This window comes from Phytophthora sojae (genome assembly GCF_000149755.1).
Source record: "Phytophthora sojae unplaced genomic scaffold PHYSOscaffold_1, whole genome shotgun sequence".
Taxonomy (NCBI): domain Eukaryota; phylum Oomycota; class Peronosporomycetes; order Peronosporales; family Peronosporaceae; genus Phytophthora; species Phytophthora sojae.
In genome coordinates, this window is record NW_009258115.1 from 6,221,621 (window position 1) to 6,247,284 (window position 25,664).

General features: G+C 54.4%; 9 protein-coding genes across 9 annotated transcripts; 3 read left to right on the plus strand and 6 right to left on the minus strand.

The window, feature by feature from the left end:
- Positions 1-64: 64 nt before the first annotated feature.
- PHYSODRAFT_349130 (hypothetical protein) lies at positions 65-3,801 on the minus strand (the record flags this gene model as incomplete). Its single annotated transcript, XM_009517356.1, has 11 exons — positions 65-643; positions 863-958; positions 1,042-1,101; positions 1,173-1,205; positions 1,282-1,548; positions 1,795-2,223; positions 2,301-2,459; positions 2,540-2,575; positions 2,642-2,701; positions 2,892-2,924; positions 3,382-3,801. The coding sequence occupies 11 exons, from the start codon at positions 3,799-3,801 to the stop codon at positions 65-67; spliced, it is 2,172 nt and encodes a 723-aa protein (XP_009515651.1).
- A 167-nt stretch (positions 3,802-3,968) lies between these two features.
- PHYSODRAFT_293944 (hypothetical protein) lies at positions 3,969-5,483 on the plus strand (the record flags this gene model as incomplete). The annotated part of the gene is made up of 9 exons (XM_009517357.1): positions 3,969-4,070; positions 4,129-4,174; positions 4,242-4,305; positions 4,352-4,433; positions 4,491-4,712; positions 4,779-4,823; positions 4,895-4,987; positions 5,043-5,120; positions 5,196-5,483. The coding sequence occupies 9 exons, from the start codon at positions 3,969-3,971 to the stop codon at positions 5,481-5,483; spliced, it is 1,020 nt and encodes a 339-aa protein (XP_009515652.1).
- A 251-nt stretch (positions 5,484-5,734) lies between these two features.
- Positions 5,735-6,433, minus strand: PHYSODRAFT_471773 (hypothetical protein; the record flags this gene model as incomplete). The annotated part of the gene is made up of 1 exon (XM_009517358.1): positions 5,735-6,433. One exon carries the CDS (start codon positions 6,431-6,433, stop codon positions 5,735-5,737), a length of 699 nt encoding a protein of 232 aa, XP_009515653.1.
- A 473-nt stretch (positions 6,434-6,906) lies between these two features.
- PHYSODRAFT_552101 (hypothetical protein) lies at positions 6,907-10,013 on the plus strand (the record flags this gene model as incomplete). The annotated part of the gene is made up of 1 exon (XM_009517359.1): positions 6,907-10,013. The coding sequence occupies one exon, from the start codon at positions 6,907-6,909 to the stop codon at positions 9,952-9,954; it is 3,048 nt and encodes a 1,015-aa protein (XP_009515654.1). The 3' UTR covers positions 9,955-10,013.
- Positions 10,014-10,048: 35 nt separating this feature from the next.
- On the minus strand, positions 10,049-13,679 carry PHYSODRAFT_470625 (hypothetical protein; the record flags this gene model as incomplete). The annotated part of the gene is made up of 9 exons (XM_009517360.1): positions 10,049-10,597; positions 10,665-10,739; positions 10,816-10,989; positions 11,061-11,610; positions 11,679-11,755; positions 11,850-12,086; positions 12,195-12,745; positions 12,820-13,270; positions 13,344-13,679. The coding sequence occupies 9 exons, from the start codon at positions 13,677-13,679 to the stop codon at positions 10,049-10,051; spliced, it is 3,000 nt and encodes a 999-aa protein (XP_009515655.1).
- A 379-nt stretch (positions 13,680-14,058) lies between these two features.
- On the minus strand, positions 14,059-15,522 carry PHYSODRAFT_353522 (hypothetical protein). Its single transcript, XM_009517361.1, has one exon. The coding sequence runs from the start codon at positions 15,448-15,450 to the stop codon at positions 14,251-14,253; it is 1,200 nt and encodes a 399-aa protein (XP_009515656.1). The 5' UTR covers positions 15,451-15,522; the 3' UTR covers positions 14,059-14,250.
- A 1,082-nt stretch (positions 15,523-16,604) lies between these two features.
- On the minus strand, positions 16,605-18,932 carry PHYSODRAFT_467532 (putative endo-1,3-beta-glucanase; the record flags this gene model as incomplete). Its single annotated transcript, XM_009517362.1, has 1 exon — positions 16,605-18,932. One exon carries the CDS (start codon positions 18,930-18,932, stop codon positions 16,605-16,607), a length of 2,328 nt encoding a protein of 775 aa, XP_009515657.1.
- A 967-nt stretch (positions 18,933-19,899) lies between these two features.
- On the plus strand, positions 19,900-22,220 carry PHYSODRAFT_253600 (putative endo-1,3-beta-glucanase; the record flags this gene model as incomplete). Its single annotated transcript, XM_009517363.1, has 2 exons — positions 19,900-19,918; positions 20,238-22,220. Coding segments are annotated over 2 exons (2,002 nt in total), but the record flags the coding sequence as incomplete, so codon positions are not given.
- A 1,417-nt stretch (positions 22,221-23,637) lies between these two features.
- PHYSODRAFT_472706 (hypothetical protein) lies at positions 23,638-24,407 on the minus strand (the record flags this gene model as incomplete). Its single annotated transcript, XM_009517364.1, has 3 exons — positions 23,638-23,705; positions 23,826-24,009; positions 24,063-24,407. 3 exons carry the CDS (start codon positions 24,405-24,407, stop codon positions 23,638-23,640), a joined length of 597 nt encoding a protein of 198 aa, XP_009515659.1.
- Between the last annotated feature and the right edge of the window lie 1,257 nt (positions 24,408-25,664).

A 25,664-nucleotide genomic window follows, 5' to 3' on the forward strand; every position in this document is an offset into this window, starting at 1 on the left:
AGCACGAGAAATGAATTCTATTCGTCTTGTGTCGATAGTGTGGTGTCTTGATATGTGTATCTATCTACTTGTCTAGACTCTCGATCAGGATACGGCTGAAGTCGTCCGGGTTTTCCAGGAACATTTGGTGTCCTCCGTTCGGCACACGGTAAAGCTCAGCAGCTCGGTTCTTCTCTTGGAATCGCTCTACGATACCCTGTCCATGGCGGTAGTCCATCCAGTCGTACTCGCCGTAAATGAACGTGAGCGGCATTTTCACCTTTTCAGGGAGCAGTTGGTCCACCAGTGGACGAATTGCGTGTGCACCTGGAGCCAGGTGTGTGGTCATGGCGCGCTCGCCGCTTGGTTTGAGTGCCCAGTTGTGGTAAATGTACTCGGCCAACTCAGTAAGGTCGACACGGCCGTCACGCATAGCGCTTCCTTCCGACATGAACGAGGCTCGACGGTGAACCACGTTGTGTACCAGCTTGGGGCCGTAGGGACCTACGAAGCGAGCCAGGGACATCGGCGTTACTCCGTTCTCCCACGCCGAGAAAACCATGCGCCTCAACCACGAGCGGTTGGCAATTTTTCCTTCTTCTGTACTCGGGTCGGGGGGTGGTGGTGGGTGAGGCATCCCCGCTGGAGACGCTAATACCAGGTGCTGTAGAAATTGCACAGACAACAAAACGTCTTGTTAGATTGTACGAAAGGGATGAGTAGAGAAGTTCAGACAGCATGGTATACGAACATTTACATGCTCGGGGTTTCTCAGAGCGTATGATGACGCAAAGATGGCCTACGTTTTAACATCAAGGGGTAATGTAACAGCAATTAGCCAAATGGATCAGTGTTTGCGTTTGCATCGAGAAGGATTTCTTACCCCCATGGAATGGCCACACAGATCGAACTGTTCCAACTTCATCTCCTTTTGCCAGTTCTCAAACGACCCCACGATGAAGTCGTTGGCGCTATCGTACTGCACAATTCAGTCAACGAAAGGACGAGAAAGTTAGTTGTCAGTGCTCTCCCAGCGCTTTTCTTGAAAATAAGAACACATACATCTTTGAAGTTGAAGTCCGGTCGATCCGAGCGGCCAACACCGATCCACTCTACCGCATACTGTCATTATCAACAGTGATAGTGTCAGTAATAGAACCAATGCGTCATCTAAGCTTATCCCCAAAACTTACCACGTTGAAGTGCTGGGACAGTTTTTCCAAGTTCTGTGGATACATCACAGTTCATACCTTCATCAGTCACAACCACCGGACGCCAGACTTCAGTCAATGCTGCTATTACCATTGCCCACACTGCATTGCCACCAGCGAAGCCGTGAATCAACACGAGGTTCTTTGCATTGACGCGCTTCTTCTCGTCCGAACAGGGGACCACCACGGTGCCGAGCTGCGCGACCTTCTTCATCTCGAACGGCGTCGGAATGGCTCGTGTGAGAATCTTGCGCTCGGCCTCCTCGAGTTTGGAATAGCTGGCAGGCACCCAGTGCCACAGTCGGCCCTCCGTCGCCACACCTGCAGCGAGCAGCACCGCTTCAGCACCGTACCTTAGCTCGTAAGCATGCAACAAAGACGACAACAAATGAAGATACGTACCGGTGGTAGTGGCGATGGGGCGCAGCATTCGCAGCATGGTGTGTTATTGTCTGATGGAGGCCAAAGCAGTTGTGCGGTCCGAGGACGATTCCACCGTCATTCCCGAAGAGACAAGTATACATATGCGAGAAGACAGTTTGAATGCACATGATGCAGAAGGACAGTTTGATTACGCGCCCACATGATTGCGACAGGATCGGGCGAGGGCCGCGAGGAGCAGCTCGTTGAACGCGGGCGCGTTGTCCATGAAGAGCTGGTGTCCCGCGCCCGGCACGAGCAGGACCTCCACAGTCTGCTTGCCCTCGAACGCCTTTGCGACCTTCTCGCCGTGGCTTGAGCTCATCCAGTCGGGCCCGCCGCCGTAGATGAAAGTGATGGGGATTTCGATGCTCTCCGGCGTGAGCATCTCGCAAAGCGGCCTCTTCGCAAATACACCAGGCAGCAAATGCGAATGCATTGCGATCTCACCAGATTTCTCTAGAGCCCAATTGTTGTACCAGTAGGCGGCCAGCGCGTCTTGTGGGATCAGTCCGCGGCGAATACAGCTCGTCTCGGGCATCACACCTACGCGCACAGATGTGCTGAAGCGCAACAAGCGTGGACCGAAGGGACCGGCATACCTCGCGACACTCTGCCATTGTTGCAGTAAAAAAAAAACGATTAGATCGATTAGGCACGAATATCGAAGTTGAAATGGGTTATACGTACCATTGGGGTCAGTCGCAGATTCCAAATAGAGCGGAAAACTCGAAGTCCGAGTGGTAGTTTTTTCGATGTTGGTGGGTGGCCGACTCCAGCGGGGGAAATCAGCGCTAGATGCTCGACATGACCTGGATACTTCACAGCGTATGAGGTAGCAAACATAGCCTACAGAAATAGTGTTGCAAACCGTGTGCAGTTAGGCAACAAGCACTTGCCGATGGAGTTGATTAACGGGCGACACTTACTCCCATCGAGTGGCCGCCAAGGTAAAACTTGTCGAACTGTGCATCAAAGTAACCCTGAGTAAGTAAAAGAACGATAAGCAATGCAGCACAGGAACTATTTACCTTCAGCTCTTTTCTCCAGCCCTCCAATGCCTCGACCATTAGCTCATTTACATATTCCCACTGAGGAATGAAAAGGTTATTAGCACAGAAGTTCTTAGCCATACCCCCACAGCACAAATACAAACCTCATAGGAAGTGAACTTTGGGCGATCAGACTTCCCGGTCCCAAGCCATTCGACCGCATACTGAACGTCACAAGGACAACAATAAGATACATCGCAAAATAACAAATCAAATCGTAAAGCCATACCACGTCGTAGTGCTTTGAAAGATCCTCGAAATTCTGGAGTTGAAAGCACACATCACAGCTGTAGGTAACTCAATACTAGATAAGTTGACATAATTTGCTAAGACTTACACATGCCCAAAGTGCGTTCCCTGCAGCATATCCGTGAATCAGTACCAGAGGCAACGTCGGTTCGTCAGTAGAAGGCGCAGTGCAAGGGACGTGCACCGTTCCCAGTCCAGCGATTTTCAACGTCTCGAAGGGCGCCTTTAGGTTGCGTCCGATGATTTCATGTTCCAAGCGCTCCAGCTCGGAGTATCGCGCAGGGATCCATAGCCTAGCGCGGGTTATCACAACCGTCACTGGGAGCGTCAGGTAAGCTCCACAGAACACATCTGACCAAGTAAGTAAAGCAATGTTAGTGAGCTGCAACTAAGCTTCTGTAGTACAGCGCAACATCAGAAATCGTCGTACACATCGAGTAGCTTGACAAGATCTGCCAGCGGGAGAGTACATCAATACTTGGTCTCCACAAAGATGCTGCACCAATAGCAAACGTTGCCAGCAGCATACTGCCAACGATATCCATGCGGCGTTCCTCTGGCTTCTGGCTGAGGTGAAATACCAGCAGTTGATCCAACTTCCGCTGGGCTAGCAGCAGCGCAACAAGCCATCCCGCCAGCGCCAGCTTTGTCCATTTGTCGTCTGTTCCCCCTTCAACATCGGTAAGGAAGACTTGAAATAGAAGCCAAAGTCCCAGCACAGCCAGGAAGTGCAGCCCGGTCTTGGCAATCGTGCGCGACGGAAGCGTCAAAAGCGCCCCCAGGCATCCGTACGCGATCCACACGGGCGTCAACAGCACCAGCAGCGACAGCACTGCCAGAACCTTCCATGCCGATAGCCGGGGGCGCTTCACGGGCTCTTGCGCTGCCATTGGAGCTGCTACCGTCTTGTGCTCGAAGTGCGCCACGGAAGCGGAGACTGGTCTACTCAACATGCAAATGGTATAATCATTTCAAGATGGCTATATTTCGGTGATCGTTGACTTCAACAAGATCAATTAAGAAGCACCGCGACAAAGCCTTTGGCTCGAACCGCATCATGGACTGCGCAACGGGTGGGTTCCGAGCACTCCATAGCCATGTCAAGGCGATGAAAGCAGCATCATCGCGCTATGCTGCTTCCTCAGTTAGTTCCGATGAGGTACGAAATGTTTCGGCTTTGGCGACTAGTGTTCATCTGACGTCTTGTGTGGCTGCAGGGAGAACGATTGGGGACACCGAGGAGTCCAGAGATCACCGATGTCGGTAAGACCATCTACCATTCACGTGTTGGCTTCAGCGTGACACTCAAACGATGATGAAGCTACTGCAGGGTTGCGTGGCAACCAGGAACGCTTGTGGGAACAAGAGAAGAACCTGAATGCTCTTCGTGTACGGTAAATTGTCAAACCCTCTACCTTGTGATAAGGCGTTCATTATCAGATGCGTACTGGGCTTGCTGGAGCAGGTTGCTGTCTTAAATGAACACCAAACGCTTGAGGTGGATTCAGAAATTGCATATACTGTAGGTCTATTCCTAGCAGCACGGATTCAACGATCAAACTTTATGTTTCCAATGTAGGAACGAGAACGAAACGTTCGATCTATGCAGTGTACTCTGAACGATGAAATGAAGCGTGTAGCTGAAAAGGAACGAAACTTGGACGCTCGAATTCTGGAAATTACAAGGCTGGAAGCTCGTCTACATAAGGCATTGCTGGAGCAAGAACAGAAGGGAACCCTGGAGCATCAGCAAAGCAATTACCAGAACGAACGTGAAGCTGTGCTAGAGCTCCGAGAAAGAGTATGTACAACTTTTTCGTGGGGTGTTGAGTATTAATCTGGACTAACCGAGCGTCTCTTGTTGCAGAAGTTAGCCCTATCGAAAGCTCGATTCGACGAGAAAGAGAAGCATGTGCGTACCGGTATCTCACTTCTGGTTTATAACGTATGCCTCTTCGAATGACGCTTCATTTCTCGCTTCAGCTTCAAACAAAGGAGCGCATATTGAATGAGAAAGAAGCGGAGCTTGCGGATTTTCAGGTCGAATTGAGCCGTAAAGGCCGCGAAAACGCCGAGGTTAGCACTTGATTTGGGAGTTTTCTTTCGTCTAAGCTCATGATTTTTTGTGAAGCGCGTTAAAGCTGTAGAAAATGAGTGTCGTGCTTCTTACACGAGCCGAATGGCCGATGTGGAAGATGCCCGTCGTGAGGTATGTGCGGGGTGTTGTATTTATCTAGTGTTTCAGCCACCTACATAACTTTGGTTTCTTGGCTGAAACTCGTAGCTGGAAATTCAGCAGATCCGTCTTCAGAAACGAGAAGCTGATGTTGCTTATCGAGAGAGAGCGTCAGCAGCGCAAGCACTCGCTTTAGAAGAAGTTCAACGGCAGCTTCATCAGCAGCAGATGGTGCAAGAGGACTATTTGACTCTAATCACACAGATCCAAGACAGAACCGAAGCAGCGACAGCAGATTGTGCTGATGACCACTGTTCAACGCTTGACACTGCTGTACGTCGTTCATCGCAACTTCGCCTTGCATCCAACGCTCACACCGATTTCCAATTCGTATGATGCATAGGAAAATAGCAAAAGTGACCCAACAACAAAGGACATCCAGGTGTGACTACCCGATAGGGAATAACAAGAGTTTTGACGCCACAACTAACGCCTCCCGATGGTGCTTGTACAGGATCAAATAACGCGGATGAAGCGGAAAAGCACGTTCGGCAGATTCTTCAACAAGTAGAACTTCCAACAACAATGGCACGTATTTCGCAAGCATTGGCAAGACTCTCACGCGATAGCGTTTGATTTAGTGCTCGCTAAGCTACTTGCTGAGCATTAGAGAGCGGGAAAACCCGTTCAACCTCTGGGTCTTGAATATGTACCGCAGTCTTCTCAAACCGCGCGAAGCACTCTGCGAATCGGATACAGTCTTCGCACATGGCGCGGTCCACGACAACCACAATGCGCTGCCAATAGAGCCTCCTCTGCTCTGGCGGCATATTTTGCGCTGCTAACTTCTCCCGGATGTCCATCAACTTCTGCTTCTCAGCGTGGCACCAGTAGAAGAAGAAGCTCCGACTGTTGAGCACGGGCGGTCTTGGCTCGCCGCGCTTGTTACGCTCAACAACGTAGGTGTGGCCGATGTCTTCGACGGTGTGCGCGACCGCCAAGCTCAGTCGCTTTTGAGGCAGAAAACCCGGTTCCGTGCCAAATGCGCCGAAGCCGCTCCGCGTTCGTCCTTGCAGGAGACTCTGCAGTAATGACGCATCCAGTGCAAGCTTAGGACTCTCGTCGTCCTCTTCGCAGTTTTCCCGGAGCCTGGCGAAGCTGATGGACGCCTTTGACGACTTCGTGAACTGTGCCGAGTCCGGCTGCTGGCCCAAAAAGCCCAAGTACTGCGTCACTTTGGCGACCTGCTCGGCGTGCGAGAGCTCGAAGAACGCCGCGGCCTCCGCTTCCGACAGAAAGTCCTTGAAGCTGAAGTAGCGCGGCGGCGCGGCTGTAGGTGGCGCCATCGACGGCAAGAATGGCAACTATCAAAGCGCATACAGTACAGTGACCCACAACGCGTCATGGCCAGCCATTCAAGCTCAGCCGCAACCGCAACGTATTGCTCATCAAGCTTTAGCGCAAAGTACAATACGTGGCGATGAACTCCGTACTTGCGAGTGGCGTCAGCCTCGCGATGCTACTTTCGGCAGGCTCGTGTCGTCTACAGGTTCGTCTACAGACCCGGTACTTCAACTTCTCTGACTATCGAATACCCTTTCATATCGAATAAATGTCCGAAGCCAGTTGTATCTCAACCACCTAGTATTTACTAATTCATAAGAAAAGGGAATGCAGCTATATCTAACTGAAATAAGTATGACCCCGGTACTGCCGCTCCGCTCCCAATTTGCATCACCCCAATCTTCAAGCGGCACGCATTCACGGACGCCATTCCTCAATCTTCGGCGCCGGATCCAAGCCTCGACTCTCCAATACGATGACGGGCAAGTGCGTGGGCATCGTCCGCGAGGTGTACAACAAGTGGGAGCGGCGCGCGCCGCTCACGCCCGCGCACGTCCGGGAGCTCGTGCAGCGCGGCATCCAGGTGCTGGTGCAGCCGTCCACGGCGCGCGTCTTCTCGGACGAGCAGTACGTGCGCGCGGGCGCCACTTTGTCCGAGGACCTGGCGCCCGCCAACGTCATCGTGGGCGTCAAGCAGGTGCCCGAGCCGGCGCTGCTGGCCGACAAGACGTACCTCTTCTTCAGCCACACCATCAAGGCGCAGCCGGAGAACATGGCGTTGCTGGACGCCGTGCTGCAGCGCCGCATCACGCTCGTCGACTACGAGTGCATCACAGAGGAGAGCGGCAAGCGCCTCATCGCCTTCGGGGGCAACGCCGGCCGCGCCGGTATGATCGCGGGCTTCCGGGGGCTTGGAGAGCGCCTCATCAACATGGGCGTCTCCTCGCCCTTCGTGAACGTCGCGTCCGCCTACATGTACTCGGACTTGGAGCACGCCAAGGACGCGGTGGAGGCCGCGGGCAAGAGGATCCGCTCGGACGGACTGCCGAGCGAGCTGGTGCCCATGACGTTCGCATTCACGGGCAACGGCAATGTGTCAAAGGGCGCGCAGGAGATCTTCAAGCTTATGCCCCACGAGATGGTGCATCCGTCGGAGCTGCCCAAGCTACCGAAGAACAACCGTATTCTGTACGGCACAGTGATCGACAACCCGGACTACTTCGTCAAGCCCCAGCCGGGATTCAGCGGCACACCCTCCCGCGCGCACTACTACCAGAACCCACACCAGTACGAGCCTGCTTTCCACGAGAAGGTGCTGCCCTACACGTCCATGCTGGTGAACTGCATGTACTGGGACGACCGCTTCCCGCGGCTAGTCACGCGAGAGCAGATCCGAGAGCTTCGAGGCTCTGGGAACCATAAGCTGCTGGGGATCGCGGACATTTCGTGCGATATTGGCGGCAGCGTGGAGTTCTTGGAGCGCGCCACGGAGATCGAACGACCATTCGCTCTGTACGATGTCGCTGAAGACAAGATGCGTGAGGACGGCGACAGTCGAGGCCTTGAAGGCGACGATGGCATTATGATGATGGGCGTCGATATCCTGCCGAGCGAGTTGGCGCGCGAGTCAAGCCAGCAGTTTGGTGACCGCTTGGTGGGATACGTCACGGCGCTATCGAGTGTCACTTCATCGAATGTACCTCTGCACGAGCAAAAGGAGCTGCCGGCTGAACTGCGTGGCGCTTGTATTGCCAGCAAAGGTGTTTTGGCGCCCAGGTACGAGTACATTCATCGGATGCGTGCCGAACGTGAGCGCAGCAAGCAGTTCAAGTTCCTGGATGCTCAGCAGGAGGTTGCAGGCAGCACGTGCCTGTTACTGGAAGGACACCTCTTTGATACAGGCCTCATCAACCAGGTACTGAATCTCATCGAGGACCACGATGGAGGCTTCCACCTCGTGGACTGCGAGGTCCGACCGAACATTGCAGCCGGAGACAGCGGCTTCAGCACTGTGTCGAATGCTATAGTCCAGGTTAGCATGAGTGACCGTGCTGCTTTGGACGACATTATTGCGAAGATCCGCTCCCTTGCCGATCTTACGTCTGGTGCCAAGGCCATCGTCACGGAGCTTCCCGACTTGTGCGGCACGAATTATTCGAAGACTCGTGGTGCCGTGGTGCGCAAGGATGCTGCTGCTAATACGGCGGCGGACGTGTCAGTCTCGAGCCCGAAGAAGCGACAGATCGTGTGTTTTGGCGCTGGATTAGTGGCATCCCCGCTTGTTGAGTACCTGTCTCGCGAGCAAGGCAATGAAGTGCACGTGGTGTCCGGTATCGAGGGTGAAGTGAAGGGGGTGATGCGCAAAATCTCTCGCCGTAACATTAAGCCTCACGTGGTGAACGTAGCTGAGGACGGTGCTGGCGTTGACAAGCTCTGTGCAGAAGCCGATTGTGTTGTGTCACTATTACCAGCTACAATGCACACAACCATCGCCCAGCGTTGCATCCAACATGGAACGCCTCTCGTGACTGCAAGCTACGTGTCTCCGGAGATGAAAGAGTTGGATGCCAAAGCCAAGAAAGCCGGCATTCCAATACTGTGTGAAATTGGCCTTGATCCTGGCATGGATCACATGAGCGCTATGAAGGTCATCGACGAAGTGAAGGCTCACTCCGGAAAGATCCTGTCATTTTCATCCGTGTGTGGTGGACTTCCAGCTCCTGAAGCTGCTGACAACGCCATTGGTTACAAGTTCAGCTGGAGTCCGCGCGGCGTGCTTACTGCAGCACTGAACGCGGCGCAATACCGCAAAGACGGCAAGATCGTCAACGTCGCAGGCGAAGACTTGCTTAACAGCAGCGAACCTGTGAACTTCTTGCCTGCGTTTAACATCGAGCAGATCCCGAACCGTGACTCACTGCCGTACGGCGAGATCTACGTCATTCCTGAGGCGCACTCGCTGTATCGTGGAACACTGCGCTACGGAGGTTGTTGCCGAATCCTGTACCAGCTGCGCAAGCTTGGTCTCTTTGACATGGACCCGTCCAAGCCCATTCCAGCTACGTGGCCAGACCTTATCTCCCAGCTTGGTGGACACCAAGGCCTTCGCGAAGACGCCAATGGATTCCTTCAATGGCTCGGTGCCTTCGATCACAGCACTCCCGTAGTGCGAGCCCCATCCATCCTCGACGCATTCTGCGCACTGTTGCAGGACAAGTTATCTTACCAACCTGGAGAACGTGATATGGCCATCATGCACCATGAATTCGGCATCGAGTACGAAGACGGCAAGAAGGAAAAGCGCACGTCAACGTTCGTGGGTTACGGCTCCGATAAGGGCGACACCATCATGGCTAAAACCGTTGGGTTGAGTGCAGCGATTGGTGTGCAGTTGATCTTGCAGGACGCAGTCCAAGGCCGAGGCGTGCTTACACCGACGACCCCTGACATCTACGGGCCAGCCCTCGCGCGACTTGAGGTTGAAGGTGTTCGCTTCATCGAAAAGACGTTCCCGCAGCCTTAAAATGCTGGCATGGCACTTCCGGTAGTCAGTCCCAGGAGCTAATGATCGCTTGAATTTACATGTTGTGGTGTCTATCCTATCCATTTTGCTGCTATCAGAGAACTGTTGCCGGTCGTCCATCAAACGAACTACGCTGTTGTTGAGCACCCTCGCCTCGAGCTGACGGTGCGATGTATTTCTGAGAAACGCCATCAGATGACAAGTAGAGTCTCGAAAGCGCTTTGGGGTGCGAGCTGGCGTAGCTTGTCTTGATCTGACGACCGCCAGCCTTGAGCGATGGGTAGACATTGAGTTCAAGCAGTCCGCGCATATGCTCATCAGTGTCCGATATTATCTGTGGCATGCCTCCATTCGGGCTGGATAATGCACCCAGTCCGAGATCCTGGTTTTGAGGAGTAGGGGCTGTTTCCATTCCAAGAGACGTTGTCGGGCGGCTCAGCTCAGGACAGTGAATCATAACTGAGGCCTTGCCCAGATATCGCTGCGGCATGCGGTCAGGGCCATTTCGCTGTCGTAGAATCAGTCCCTGTGGCTTCCACCGGTCTGTTTGAATCTCCGCCTCGGTGGTCTCAGGAATCGCTGAGACTTCCACGCTGCGGTTCGTCCGGCGGCGAAACTCAGCCAGAGCCTCAATCTCATCGAGCTAGCGTAATGAGAAACACATTTAGGACTGTGATAACCCAATGAATACTACTCCGCATTCAACAAACCTTATTCTGCAGGGTCTCTCTTTCCGTCTTCACCTCACCGATTGCTTTCTCCAGCTTCTCTATCCTTTGGTTACACTGCCAGTCCGTAACATCATGCTCAGTAAGTTGAAAAAAGAAAGAAGTGGACACCACCTTAGAGCAAATAAAATACCTTGTCATTCGTGCTGATCTCTTTTTGCCATGCGTTGGTCTTCTCGAACAAAAGTAGTGTAAGTCGGTTCTGGTCCTCTTGTAACTTTTCGTGCTCGCCCTTTAGGATCGTCATTTCCTCCCCTTGTATCCTGAACCTCATCGTGTACTCATTGAGGTCGTCCGTTGTTTGTTTCTACGCAGTAGGCGCACAAAACTACAACAGTTAGTAGCTAAATCCCTTTTCGCATCGTTTTGACATCGTACCAGCGTCCTTTCCAGTTTCCCAAGAGTATTCTTCCCCATCTCGACTGTCAGACGGAGTTTTGCGATTTCTGCCTCAAGTGTTCGGATATGGAGTTGATCGGAGTCGATCTTGTTCTCAGCCTGGTCGAGGTCCTCGCGCATCCGCTCAAAGCTTCCTCGCATCTTTTGCATCTCGACAGCGATAAGCTCGGCCCGATTGTGACACATGATCGAGAATTTCTTCATCGCCTTATCCATCAGCACCTTTCGACGCACTTCACGCTTTTTACGTTGTAGCTCCATCATCTGCATGCCGCCTTCAGCACCACTGAAGTCGTTGGGGTCATCGGAGGGAATCACGTCCAGCTCAAGCTCCAGGATGAGCGCCTTGTTGTCGCTGACTTCATGCACGGACTGAGACACCTGGCGTAGAAATGTCATCAGAATGACGCTTCTTTCAACCTCATACTGTTGGTCTCGCTTGCCCTCGTCGATTTGCCGCATCATTGCTTCCATCATCTCAGCTGCACCTGCGCTATCCTGGTTTAACCGCATCTTCAATGCGTTCACACTGTCATTTCGTGCACAAGAAGTCAGTTTTCAGTCTGCCCACACAGCACGGTGTTGTTTACATTTTACCTGCCAGTTAGAGCCTCAATGGACAACTTGGACTCTTCAAGACGATCCGTGAGCACATGATTCTTCCGTTCCAGCTCCTGTAAGCGCAGTTACATTATATGGAGAGCGTGTCAAAACTCGATCGTCCAGTGCTATTACTGTTCTTGAATCGCCATGGCAATTGCTACGTACCGTGATGACTTTCTGCTGTTTAGCGATTTTGTCCTTGCCTTCTTTCACTTCGGTTAGCATACGCGACACTTCCTTGTGATACGCCTCGAAGTTCTTTTCATTGATCTCCAATGCCTCCTGTGACTCATCTTCTTCTTTCAACGAAGACTCCGATACTTCAGACTCACCCTGTGAACCATGCACAGGTTTCTTACTTGGTCGACCAGCCTCTTTTTCGGTCGTGTTGCGCGTTGCGTCCTCTGTAGTCCCAGCCGTCTCTGAAGCTGAACCTGTGGAACGAGCCTCTTCGTCTTCAGGGATCGCTACACGGGTGATGACAGTTTTGCTTGGCATCCTACTTAGGACCCGCTTCAGGCCAGGTACCTTGGCGGCTGCTACGCTTGGGTTGCGCGCCAGCATCCCAGCTAAATCGTTCTCGCGCATTAGGGCCCATTCCAGTTGACATTGTAGATCATCTAGCTTCTTGCGCATGTTGTTGCGCATTGCCATCGCCTGGTTCGCAGCTGCTGGGCGTTGCCCGCGCTCCTTCTTTGAGCTGGTGCTCTCTTGCTTCTCCGAGATTTCAGCATCGTCGCCCATGGAAGGCATATCCATGTCCATTGAGTGACTGTGCAAGTTCTCCAAGTCTCGCACAAGCTTCTTGTTTAAACGTCGAAATTCTAAGTTTTGCTCTTGCATCTCCTCCCGTGCGCGCTCTTCTTCAATAAGTTGATCTTCAAGATGCCGCTTGGTCTGTTCAAAGCGCTGTAGCGTCGATACTAGCTCCTCTTTGAGAGATGTTAGCGATTGCTGTTGCTCAGTACAAAGCGCAACTTTCTCCTTGAGCTGTTCATCACGAGCTGCGAGATCCACAGCCAGCTGCTTAGCTTTCTTCGTCTCTTCCTGGAGGCGGTAGTCTGCGAAGGCAATGACGTACACTATGTCAGACAAGCTCATCGCTATCATGCTCTCCACCCTCATCTCAACGTACAGTTAGTGCCAAAGTCTGACTCAATTTGAGCCTTCTCAACCTTTACCACATGCAAAGCCTTTGTAACCTCAGCAAGCTCTTCTTTCAGGTGGTTGTTTGAGGCTGAGAAAATATCGCGATCGTGGTTCGACCGGATGAGCTGTTGCTTCACATCCTTGTACTCGCTTGCGAGGCGATCGATCTCGTCTTGTGTAGCTTGAGTGAGCTGTAGTTTGGAGCGCATGCCTGCAATGATGACCTTCTGCTCGCGCTCCATTTTCCGCGCGGCTTGCAATTGCTCGAGCGTGTACGCATTTTCTTTCATCAGCGCCTTCACGCGTTGCTGTAGCGCGTCATTAACTTCTTCCATCTGCTTGGCCTCAGAGCGCATTCGATGCACCACGGTTCGCATTTGTTGCTCTCCTTTCGATGCTCGAGCCATCTCTTGCCTAGCAGCCTTGAGTTCTTTGCTCTGTATCGTACAATAGCCACAATATCTTAACAAATAATTATTTGAAAGCAAGTCACTCCAACTAGTCGCGTACCTCCCCATGAACGAGCTCAAGGTGGCCGCCGCAGGTCTCACAAGGGTGTACTTGCAGCATAGTTTCGCTTGGTGCAAACAGGGGCAGCGCCTCGCGTAAATCCACTGAAGGCACGCTAGAAAGCCCGCCGTCATTCGATACAGGTGCTCCAATCTGACGGGATGGCGTTCGTTGCAGCTTTGGCATCTCTCCTCGCAATGACGCCGCTGAACCTGCGTGACCCAACTTCCCTCCATATTGACGCAGCTCCTCCTTAATAATGATCACATCACGGTAGTACGCTCGCCTGATAACCTCGAGCACTTGGTTTCGACGGGAGAGCTTACCACGCAGCATTTCAAGCTGCAACTGCAGCGGTAGATCCTTCGAAAGAACTCCATCATCGATCTCTGCTGCCCCACCAAGCGGGTCGATGGGTTTCGAAGGACTATCTTCCTCTAGCCCCGCCGACATGGGCCTCTCTCCATCGTCCATTTTTCTGTCATCTTCGCCGACTCGGGATACTTGGAGCAGGTGCGATGCCGACCCGTCCCTCGTGAAGGGAACTCCATCATGTGCCATCATCGCTCGCCTCGCTCTGCCACGTCAGTATTCACAGCTCAATCCTGCTCACGCTATAATTACATGCATCTTGCGTTTCAAGGGCAGAATGTCGGTCGATACAAACCTACAAGTACGCACACGATAGTAGGCAATGTCGGGCGAAATCATAAACTTGAGCGAACTCGTGATGTTGTTTGTCTTTGCTGTGTACGGTTGACCTCGCCCTCCATGTTGGTTGGCACACAAAATATAAACGTTGGAGTCGGTGTTATGCTGTGCTTTCAGATGCACAGCCATCCAGTACTTCACTCTGCATGCGCACCTGACATCGCTATCAGAGTGGGCTCGGCATCACTGTGCGCGTTTACGGATTTTGTGGCTGGTTGCCACGAATGGTGAAGCCAGTCGTGTTGACCGGGTCGACTGGGGGCGGATTGGCACTGAATCCCGCCATTATTCCCGAGATCTCGTCACTCGCTTGTTGCGCATCAGCCAATTGCTGGAGCTCAGATACTTCGTTGGTCCCCATGGCCTCCGCTTGCTTCGTTGGCTCGTGATCCATAGCAAGGGCTGGAGTCTCTTGTTGCATAGCGACTGCTGGTGAAACTTGTTCCATAGCGAGCGTTGGGGTCTCTTGTTGCATGGCAATTGCCGGCGCCTCTTGTTCCATAGCGACCGGAGGCTCGAGGTCCATAGCGACTGCCGGAGCCTCAAGATCATCTGCCGGTGGGTGAATTGAATAGCCCGCAGCACCTGCGGCATACGCCCGGTCCAACTCGGGATTTTGTCGGAACGGAGGAGGGCCAGCAGGCGGAAGTGGGGGCTCGTCAGGCCGTGGAATCGCCTGGACACTTTGGTACGTGTCTGCACCCCCTTCCTTCGTCTCCTCATCTCCACCCTTCGTTTCTTCATCGCTGTCATTCTGTGACAGCGCGCTGTGACGTCCGCTTGACGTGCTCCTACGTGCTGTACGCCGCGGGATACTATCATCCACGCTTTCGGCATCAGCATCATCTTGGTCATCATCATCTCCAGCACCATCTCCATGGGGTCCAGAACTCGTGCGCCGTGCAGCGGCACGTGAGTTACGACTCGAGGCAGAAGAGAGCTGCGAAGTAGGCACCGTAGCGGTAGCCTTGCGCGCCTTACGCGGCGCTTTCTTCTCCTCGTAGTGCGTAGCGAAGTCGGGGAAGTTATCAACGACATCATCGCTCACCTCGATTCCAATCTCATTGAGGTTCTCCCAGAACGTCTTCTTGGTCGAATTCAGCACACCAAGCTCGCTACCGCATTCTTCCAGATCCTGCTCCAAGCTTGCGATCTCATTCTCCAGCTTTTCCTTGTCGCCGTCCGAAGCCTTCTTCAGCTCGGACTGTTTGCCTTCCAGCTCCGTCTTGACCGCCGCGATCTGCTGCTCCTTCATGTCCAGTTTGTGCATCGTCTCACGAAGTAAGATCCGGTTTTTAAACTCGCATTGCGGGTTCTGGCAGCGGTCGGTGTGCGCCTCGACGTCGTGCCAGATGCGACACATCTTGTTCTTGCACGGCGTGGAGCTGCTGCACATCTGCGCGCGGATTTTCTTGCACCCGCGTCCGCACACCTTGCCGGTAGGAGGCTTACACAGCAGCGCGTCAACAAACTGGATTGACTTACGCAGTCGCTCCTTAAAGAACTTGGTCTCTGACGGCGTGCGTCGGTCCGGGTAGCACAGCTCTCCAATGGCGTCCTTAAAGGACAGCAGCTCGTCATCATCGTTCTCTTCCTCCACTTCCTGCTTCTTCTTCTTCACAGGCTTCACTTCCTCCTCCACCTCCTCCTCCTCGACTGGCTCCTCCTCCTTCACCGCATCTTCTTCTTCTTCTTCGTCCTCCGACGTATCGTGAATCACCTTCCTGGCCGCACGACGCGGTCTCTTCACAGGCTGCGCGTCGTGCACACTGCTTCTCGTGGTTCTCTTGCTACCTGACGCGCTGCGCGTGGGCATGGCGGGCGACTCCGTGGACGCGCGTGCAGCCATCCTGGTCGTGGTCGACGAAGACGACGACAGCTCCCGCTTGATCTTCTTCTTGGCCGCGCGCGCGGAGCTCGGTCGACTGCTGCTGCTACTGCTGCTGCTGCTCTTCTTGCTACTGCGCGTCTTCCGCTCGGGAGGCGGCGGCGCGTCCCCGCGCGGGTGGAACCACAGCTCCTTGGTCACGACGGAGCTCAGCACGCGCTCCGTGGCGCCGCTGTGGCAGGCCAGGATGATGCGGTCCATCTGCTCGCTGAAGCCCGGCGACGCCTCCATGTTCTGCTGGATGTAGTCCACCAGGCGGCGGCAGTTGTTGTAGTACTGGTCGTAGCCCGCGCTCTCCTCGACGGGGGCGGCGACGGCGACGGCCGCAGCGGCCTGCGCGTCCAGCGCCTGCTGGTAGCTCTCGCACACGGAGCTCACGGCCTCCGCCACGCTGTCCTTGAGCGAGCGCGTGAGCGCCGCCTGGAGCTGGTCCACGGCCGAGCCCCCGCGCCGAGCCTTGGAGCTGCTGCGCTTCACCATCGTTTGTTCCCTGATGGCGCGAACGACTTTAGCCTTGACAGGGAACAACTATGGCCGAGACGCAACAGTTATGATGTTAAGAACACATTCGGTTAGATATTTTTTTGCAGCGTTTGGTGTGGCGCACATTTGTACATCTTGACTTCAACCAGTCAGTTGAAGACTTCAACGTTGATTAATTCCTAGGAAGACGACCATGACGGGTTTAGGCACACTTCGCCATCAAAAGTGATCGCTGCAGTCCAAACGGTGTTGGCGCAGGTTGAGGTCGCTACGCGAGGTTTAGTGCGATGGGAAGCGGCAATGTATAGAGCCCACGAACGCGTCAGTCCATCGTCCATGGTAGCCATCGTCAGCTTCGAGAGAGCGTCCTCTTGATTGATCGCCGCCTCGTTCACAAGTAGAAGCGACAGCCACGCGTTCGTGGTATCTGCTCCCGTGACAATCGCCTCCTTTGACAAAATGTCGTCCCATTCCTCTTGGATGAACTTTGCCGTCCGCACCAGTCCGTTGATCGGCGACACCGGGATCATCTGGATGCCGTGGATGCAGTACTTCTCGGCGCTGAACCACGTCGCGTAGTCCGCCTTGTTGTCGAAGAAAATGCCCGTGACGTGGTTGGGCACGAACTGAGGCGGATGGATCGTGTTGTCCGACGTCATGAGGAAGTAAGTGCGCACGGCGCGAGCGTTCAGGCGCAACATGAGGCTGCCCAGGTCTTCCACAGCTTGGTTCTGGGTCACTTTGCCCCACAGCATCATGCCGTAGTAGAAGTTCACGTCCTCCGACGTACTCTCTTCGTCCTTGCCGTCAGCCATGGGCGTCACGCCGTGCGAGTACGAGTGGCCGAGGTACCAGGAAAAATGGCGGAATCTCGGGAAGTACTCGTCGTCCGAGCTTGGGTTGGCGACGTCGCGCAGCAATGTCCACACCATGGTCTCGAGCTGGGCCATGCCTGACCACGATGGATCCAGTTTTTTGAGAATGGCCGACGCTGTCACCCAGTAGCCGTAGTGGTAGTGGTGGTCGTTGTATACACCATTCCCGAAGTCAACGTTAATATCTCCCGTCGAAAATGCGAGGCTAGTGACAATACCTTTGTACGTCGTCTCATACACCAACGGCGAGCTGAGAGTGTTGGTGAGAAAAGGCTCAATGAGGGCTTCCAACTTGGACAAACATCGTCGAAGCAAAGACCTGCTAGAGCCTACTATGGCCCTGTCAGCGGCCATCAAACACAGCGATGCGTACTTCTGGTATGCTTTTCCACTGAAGTACCAACTGCCTGTGTCCAGCGCCCACGAGCTATCGATGTCACTCTGCAGCGTCGACAGAAGACCGATCTGCGAAACCACGTCGGCTGACAGCTTGCTCGCAGGATAGAAATCTACTTCGTCGTCCGCCTCGGGCTCCGAAAGCGTCCAGCTCCCAGACGTGGTCACCTGGCCCACCATTAGGCCGCGAGTGCTTGAGTGCAGAACGATGGCCCCGCTCAACTGTGTCGTGGTAGGGTTGTCCATGGCGTCCAGGTGATGAGGAAGCGCAAAATGAAGGAGACCCGAACTATCGCACCCGCTGCCTCCCGTCTCCCAGTCCAGCGAGTAACTCGTCCGAGACTGCACCGACACGTCTCCACCGCGCACGACGCACGAGGCGTAGTCGTCGTACACATTTTGGTCGCCGCTCTCGGGGAGAACCGCTAAGCGAACCGTGCCCGTGTAGCCTGCCGCTGCTGTCAAAGCCGACCCAGTGCTGTCGACTGAGAAGGTCACACTTGGGTCGCTGGCGAAGGCCACCCACGTCTGGTTGTTCGCAAGCCGCACCACGTACTTGCCCGGCGTCGAGCTGTCCAGCAGCGTCATGGCGTAGTCCGACTCGATGCGCGGCGTTAAGCCTGCGTACGCCGCCGACACGAAGGCCATGCCGTGCACGAGCGCCGAGTCCATGCAGTTGAAGCTATCACTGTCGCTGCTGCCGGCCACACAGGTCCGCAGCGCGACGCCCATGTCGCTGAACGAATAGATCTCGTAGTCGGGCTTGGTCGACCCGAACTCGCTGGCCGATAGAGTCACGTCGTTGTGGAACTCGTGCAGGTAGTACCTTATGACGCCGTCCACCTCGTCGGCCAGTTGGCGATACGTGTAGGAGTAGCATGCCTGGAGTCCGAAGGGAGCTTGCTTGGGCAGCTTGAGCGCGTACGGGTTGGACCACGCCGGGTTGGCGACGGAGTCGACGTCTTCGTTGGTGGTGTGAATGAGGTTCCCCCACCACTTGTTGGTGGGAATGGGCTGGGCGTTAAGGGCTTCGGCGACGTTGATGATGGGGGCTAGAGCGGCGAGTCCGTCCTTGCGTTGGAAGAGCTTTTCGGATGGAGCGTCGGTGGAAAACGGACTTAGATATCCTGGCAGGATGGTGTCTGGTGCGTTGCCAGCACTGACGGTTGATTCATCGGCGTAGAGAAGAACGCGGGCTAACAGCGCGCTAGCTGCTAATAGCAGTTGTCGGATCATGGGCTGGAAAGGTGGCAAAGTGGATATGCTGCAGCGGGAAATGCTTGTCAAAATATGATTTTTGCTGGACACTGGTAAGTTACCTGAATAGAGGACCCTCCATGTCAACTGAGGTGACAACTGTGGGGAGAGTACTGAGTGGCGGTTACGGTGCATGAGTGACGAGGACAGCTAACATGTGAAAGGTGCTTTGGGATGAATTGCGCGCGTGCGAATTGCCTCGATTCCATCGAGTACGCTGTAGCCGACAGCTGCCACATTGCACTGGTCGAATCTGCCTCAATGATCCCGGATCAGATGGCTTCATCCAAAGTTTTGAGCCGGTGTCCATGTTTTCGACGTGCGAACCCCGCCAGGCTGGCGCCAATTTGCGTTGACGGTCACCCGGCGACTTTGCTGCTGTCTTGCAGGCCAGCCCCTTTGAAGAGGTACGCGGACAAATTGGCGCTAATACAGTAAGCTTAATGCCGCCGCGTCGTCAATGCACGAGATACGAAGTGAGCAGCTCGGTGCCACAGCCCAGGATAAATCCCGCCAGCAAAAGGGCGTTGCAGCAACAATCACGTGAAGGACAAGTGTGTGCTTGATATCGAGTTTCGCCCGCACAACAAGCAAGCGACCGCAAAATGCAACCACGTTCTTCGTTTTCTCGCTCTTCGACGACTCGCGTTTGCGAGCTGCATTTGCAGTGTAAATGCATCTAAAACTAAAGCGGCCACTACGTACAGTATACGTTTGCAGCTTCCGACCGGGTTGATCCCAAAGCGCGAATTCGAGTCGCTGTACCCTTTCAGATCAGGCAGGCGGATCCCGGGAACTGCGACCAGGACTTGCAAAGCTGCGTCCGCAACATCTGTCGGACTAACTAAGTGTCCACACTTGTGTCAGTTGAACCGCGCTCAAGCTCCAACGAGCTTGTTCGGGTTGTTGGCGCACGAAATGCTACATGGTTCGATGACGTTCAACAATGAATGGAGAGAGGCCAGGTGATTTGAAGCTTGGTCGTTGTTATCTGACGACCCTATGCAAGTTTTTGCGCGTATTCCGATCCGCTTTCTCTCACGAGCGCACACGCACCAGCCAGTGCCTTTGGCCTCCATTGAGTCCAGCGCGTCAGTCGAGCTGTGCGCGTAGCTATGAAGTCTGCGGCGCGGCTGTGGATCTCAGTGACGGCGACTCTAACATGCACGGTCTCAGCAGATTTTGGAGGCTCCCTTGCTGACAATTCTTACAGGGAGGGCACCGTACACGCAGCAGATCAAGTTCAAGAGTCAAGTAGCGAATACCTTTCGGCATTCTCTACAGAATCACCGTCCGAAACGCTCTTCCAACGCAAGGACGGACTCGCCGCTCTAGCCCCCATCATCAACGTCGCCGAAGCCCTTAACGCCCAGCCCATTCCCACCAACAAGTGGTGGGGGAACCTCATTCACACCACCAACGAAGACGTCGACTCCGTCGCCAACCCGGCGTGGTCCAACCCGTACGCGCTCAAGCTGCCCAAGCAAGCTCCCTTCGGACTCCAGGCATGCTACTCCTACACGTATCGCCAACTGGCCGACGAGGTGGACGGCGTCATAAGGTACTACCTGCACGAGTTCCACAACGACGTGACTCTATCGGCCAGCGAGTTCGGGTCGACCAAGCCCGACTACGAGATCTATTCGTTCAGCGACATGGGCGTCGCGCTGCGGACCTGTGTGGCCGGCAGCAGCGACAGTGATAGCTTCAACTGCATGGACTCGGCGCTCGTGCACGGCATGGCCTTCGTGTCGGCGGCGTACGCAGGCTTAACGCCCCGCATCGAGTCGGACTACGCCATGACGCTGCTGGACAGCTCGACGCCGGGCAAGTACGTGGTGCGGCTCGCGAACAACCAGACGTGGGTGGCCTTCGCCAGCGACCCAAGTGTGACCTTCTCAGTCGAAAGCACTGGGTCGGCTTTGACAGCAGCGGCAGGCTACACGGGCACGGTTCGCTTAGCGGTTCTCCCCGAGAGCGGCGACCAAAATGTGTACGACGACTACGCCTCGTGCGTCGTGCGCGGTGGAGACGTGTCGGTGCAGTCTCGGACGAGTTACTCGCTGGACTGGGAGACGGGAGGCAGCGGGTGCGATAGTTCGGGTCTCCTTCATTTTGCGCTTCCTCATCACCTGGACGCCATAGACAACCCCACCACGACACAGTTGAGCGGGGCCATCGTTCTGCACTCAAGCACTCGCGGCCTAATGGTGGGCCAGGTGACCACGTCTGGGAGCTGGACGCTTTCGGAGCCCGAGGCGGACGACGAAGTAGATTTCTACCCTGCGAGCAAGCCGTCGGCTGACGTGGTTTCGCAGATCGGTCTACTGTCGACGCTGCAGAGTGACATTGAGAGCACGTGGACGCTGGACACAGGTAGCTGGTACTACAACGGCAAGGAGTATCAGAAGTACGCATCGCTGTGTTTGATGGCTGCAGATAGCTCGGTGGTTGGCGATGATACTACATTGCTGAAAAGTTGCCTATCGAAACTGGAGACGCTCATTGAGCCTTTCTTGAACAACACCGTCAGCGTGCCGCTGGTATACGAGACGACTTACAACGGAATCGTGACAAGCCAAGTGTTCACTAGCGATGACGTTAACGTAGAGTTTGGAAACGGAGTGTACAACGACCACCACTACCACTACGGCTACTGGGTGACAGCGTCGGCCATTCTCAAAAAACTGGATCCATCGTGGTCAGGCATGGCCCAGCTCGAGACCATGGTGTGGACATTGCTGCGCGACGTCGCCAATCCAAGCTCGGACGACGAGTACTTCCCGAGATTCCGCCATTTTTCCTGGTACCTCGGCCACTCGTACTCGCACGGCGTGACGCCCATGGCTGACGGCAAGGACGAAGAGAGTACGTCGGAGGACGTGAACTTCTACTACGGCATGATGCTGTGGGGCAAAGTGACCCAGAACCAAGCTGTGGAAGACCTGGGCAGCCTCATGTTGCGCCTGAACGCTCGCGCCGTGCGCACTTACTTCCTCATGACGTCGGACAACACGATCCATCCGCCTCAGTTCGTGCCCAACCACGTCACGGGCATTTTCTTCGACAACAAGGCGGACTACGCGACGTGGTTCAGCGCCGAGAAGTACTGCATCCACGGCATCCAGATGATCCCGGTGTCGCCGATCAACGGACTGGTGCGGACGGCAAAGTTCATCCAACAGGAATGGGACGACATTTTGTCGAAGGAGGCGATTGTCACGGGAGCAGATACCACGAACGCGTGGCTGTCGCTTCTACTTGTGAACGAGGCGGCGATCAATCAAGAGGACGCTCTCTCGAAGCTGGTGACGGCTACCATGGACGATGGACTGACGCGTTCGTGGGCCCTGTACAATGCTGCATCACGTGGTGGCACTGCATCGACTAGCAGTGCGACCAAACTAGTCACTTTACCTCCGAGTTCGACAGCGGCAAGACCGAGCACTACTACCGCTGCACCGGACGCTACACCTGGTACTCGAGCTCCTATGGTGACTAGTGCGACACCGACCGTCACTATAGCTCCAACTGCGGCCCCAGTTGCTACCCCCTTAGCACCAACGTCGACGCCTGAGGTTGCAACCGTGTCTCCGATGTCTCAAACAGAGACTATTACGAAAGATCCGGCTACCGCTGCTCCGTCGACAACTGCCTTGCCAACTGCAACACCCAGCCCGACAGCAACCATTCCAGCTACCACAGCGCCCGAGGCAACTGACGCTACGCATTATCCTGGATGGACATCGATTCCTCCTGGTTGGACCTCGATTCCGCCGGGATGGACTTCGATCCCACCTGGATGGACTTCATACACGCCTGGCGTTGTTGTACCTGCAGATACGTCAACGTCTGCTTCAACTGCCGCACCCGCACAAATGGACCCCACCCAGTCTGCAACGCAGAACTAAGCCACAGTCGTTCTGGCTTCTGCAAGCTGATCTTTGTTTTATGTGTTACAGTATCGAGTTTTGGCCAGTGAGTACATGTAGTAAATCACGTAGAGAAGCTATCCATGCGTGCTGCTTTCATGGTCTTGTTAACTTTTTGACTACCGGGCTTAATGAATGTCATAGTCCATAGTTCCTAAAAAAACTAAAGACAGCTCGGAAGGGTTAAAAGCCAACACGAATGTAAATCTGTACGGAGTTCATTAAGATCGTTGGGTGCGGATCGTGCTCACTTGGACAGTGGCAGTAATCGTCGCACTTTTGAGCTGACCGGTTTTTTTTGCCGTGCAGTATGGTTAACATTGCATGATTCTGCCATGACTACGACAACAATGAACGTATATCGTAATCGAAACCCACTTCAAGAATACACTCACGTCACGAGAGCAAGGTAAGAAACATATCTCCAGTGTTCTAAATCGCGTTGCAATAAGTTATCAGGCGTTCTATTCAGCACCAGTGTGTCTTCGCTCGTATACGGTACATATCGATGCAAGCACGCAAATATTGCATCAAGTTGTATGTACGTACCAACACCACAGATTTCACCTTGCATTTGCACCTTTGGATTACATGAACCAAGTGTAAACTGTATACGGACAGCGTCCCGCAATCCATTATTCCGTTAGATTGCCGACAGATGGAGGAACCTACTCGGATGTGTTTGCCTGCAGAAGAAGGCTTGGAATGATGAAGGTAGGCAATGCAATGATTTACGTGCTCGCGTAGCCAAATTACACCTGCGCTAGTCTCAGTTTAGCTAGTCGGTGGCATAGTGTGGTGTCCGCATACGTCGAGTCTCCTTTGGCTGGCAGTGAGTCAGCAATGGTAGTCATGAGGGCCTTCCATTTATGTCGGTCTTGGGCAAGCAGTCGAAGTATCTCCAAGTCTGAGCTGGTGCGGAGGCGGTAGCCACACCCACTAGCATCAAGGTCCTGGTCGAGGACAAGAGGCAGTGTGGTGCGGGGCCTACCTCTCCACTTGCTGCTGTCGGAGGAAGAGAAATACGCCTTCATCTGGATAAACGCCGGGATATCTTGTAGTCGCCGTAGAATGTGCCCGAGAAGCCCCCACCTCGCAGATGTGATCCAGTGACGGAGCGGCCGCTCGTCGCACGTTGCGTAGAGATCAGCGTTGGAGATGTACGCACATTGAGGACAGACCGTAGCTGGCGACGGTGAAAGCTTTCGAGTCGGTGAAGCTCCGTTGGTGTAAGCGCCCAGGCCCCGCAGTTGTAGAGTAGTATCGGCAGTACGTAGCAGTTGTGGAGGCGAATTCGTGTCGTGTCTGTGATACGGTGCGATCTCAGCCAGACCGTCCAGAGCCGCCGAAGAGCAGCCGCAGCGAGTATTTTCCGACGCGATACGTCATCGGCATCTTCGAGCAACGAGCCAAGCTTCCGCGTAGACCTCCATGCTTCTTTCTCTGCACGAGCGTGGGGGTCGGCACTGGCCGGTGTCAGGCAGCGGCGGAGAATTGTGTGCTCCGTCTTTGCCGCGTTCATTTGAAGCGACCAGCGCGCGAATACTTCCGGGGCATGGGTCTGGATGAGCTCGACGAGGGCGGGGTCCCGACAGATAAAGTCGGCATCGTCCGCATACACGATCATTTGCTGGAGCAGGTCCGGCGGCATTGCAGGGTGACTAGCTAGATCTCTAAGTGCTGCTTCTAGGTAGATAACAAATAATGCTGGTGAGAGTGAGTCGCCCTGTGGCGTACCTGTGTTGCTGCCGACTGGTTGCAGGATCTGGTGGCCGATGCGGAGTGAAAGCGTTGTGTCGGATAGTAAGAGTATAATCAGCCGGATTTCGTCGTCGCGTAGAAACAGCTGTAGAACTTTGAGGAGTTTGGCACGGTCGATCGTGTCGAACGCGCGCGAGAAGTCGATACCCAGTACATGAACGATTTCGCGATACTTTTGTACCCGTGCGCACAGCCACTTGTGGGCCCACACCGCGTCAGCCGTACTGCGGCTCTTGCGGAAGCCACTTTGGTGGCCTGAGAGAAACTTGTCGACCGCGGGTGTGATGCGGCGTAGAACGATGAGTGACACCACTTTGCGAATAGTGTTCAGGAGAACTATCGGGCGTAGGCTTGAACACTGTCCTCGTGGCTTGTTCGGCTTCTGGAGACACAGCAGGATACCTTGGCCCAGTGGGATGGGTTCACCGCGTTCGAAGCTGTGGTTTAGTAGATGTGCGAGTCGTGGAGCAACGTCAGCAGCGGCATACTTGAGTAGTTCACCAGGAATAGCATCGGGGCCAGCAGCACGACCGTTGTTCAGTCAAAGGAGGGCACCACGGACTTCGTCCGGCGTGATTGGGCAGTCGAGGGGTTGAGCTGTTGGGTCTGGCGATACTTGAGCTTGATCTGGATTTAGAAACTGTTCTTGGAAGTGATCTCGGACAATTTTGTTAGCTGTGTTTCTGTGAAGTATATACTTACCTGATGAGTCTTGAATTAGAAGCTGCTGTGTCGGTTTGCGGGCGAGATCGCGGACGGCAACGAACATTTTGAGAGTCGCTTGAAGCCTCGATGCGTGAAACCTTTTCGTCGAGGGCCATGTTAGCGAGGTCACAGCAGCGAGTGCGGATCTGGTCTAGGATCTTGTTTCGCTGAGAGCGCAGCAGCGCTGTGTTGGCCGATGTGTCGTTGTAAATGCGGAGCCGGAGCTGGCGTTGTTGCTCGGACAGCGCGGCGAGCAGCGGATCGTCGTAGCTGCGGCAGCGTCGTTGATCCGGCGAAGAAAACCCGATGGTCT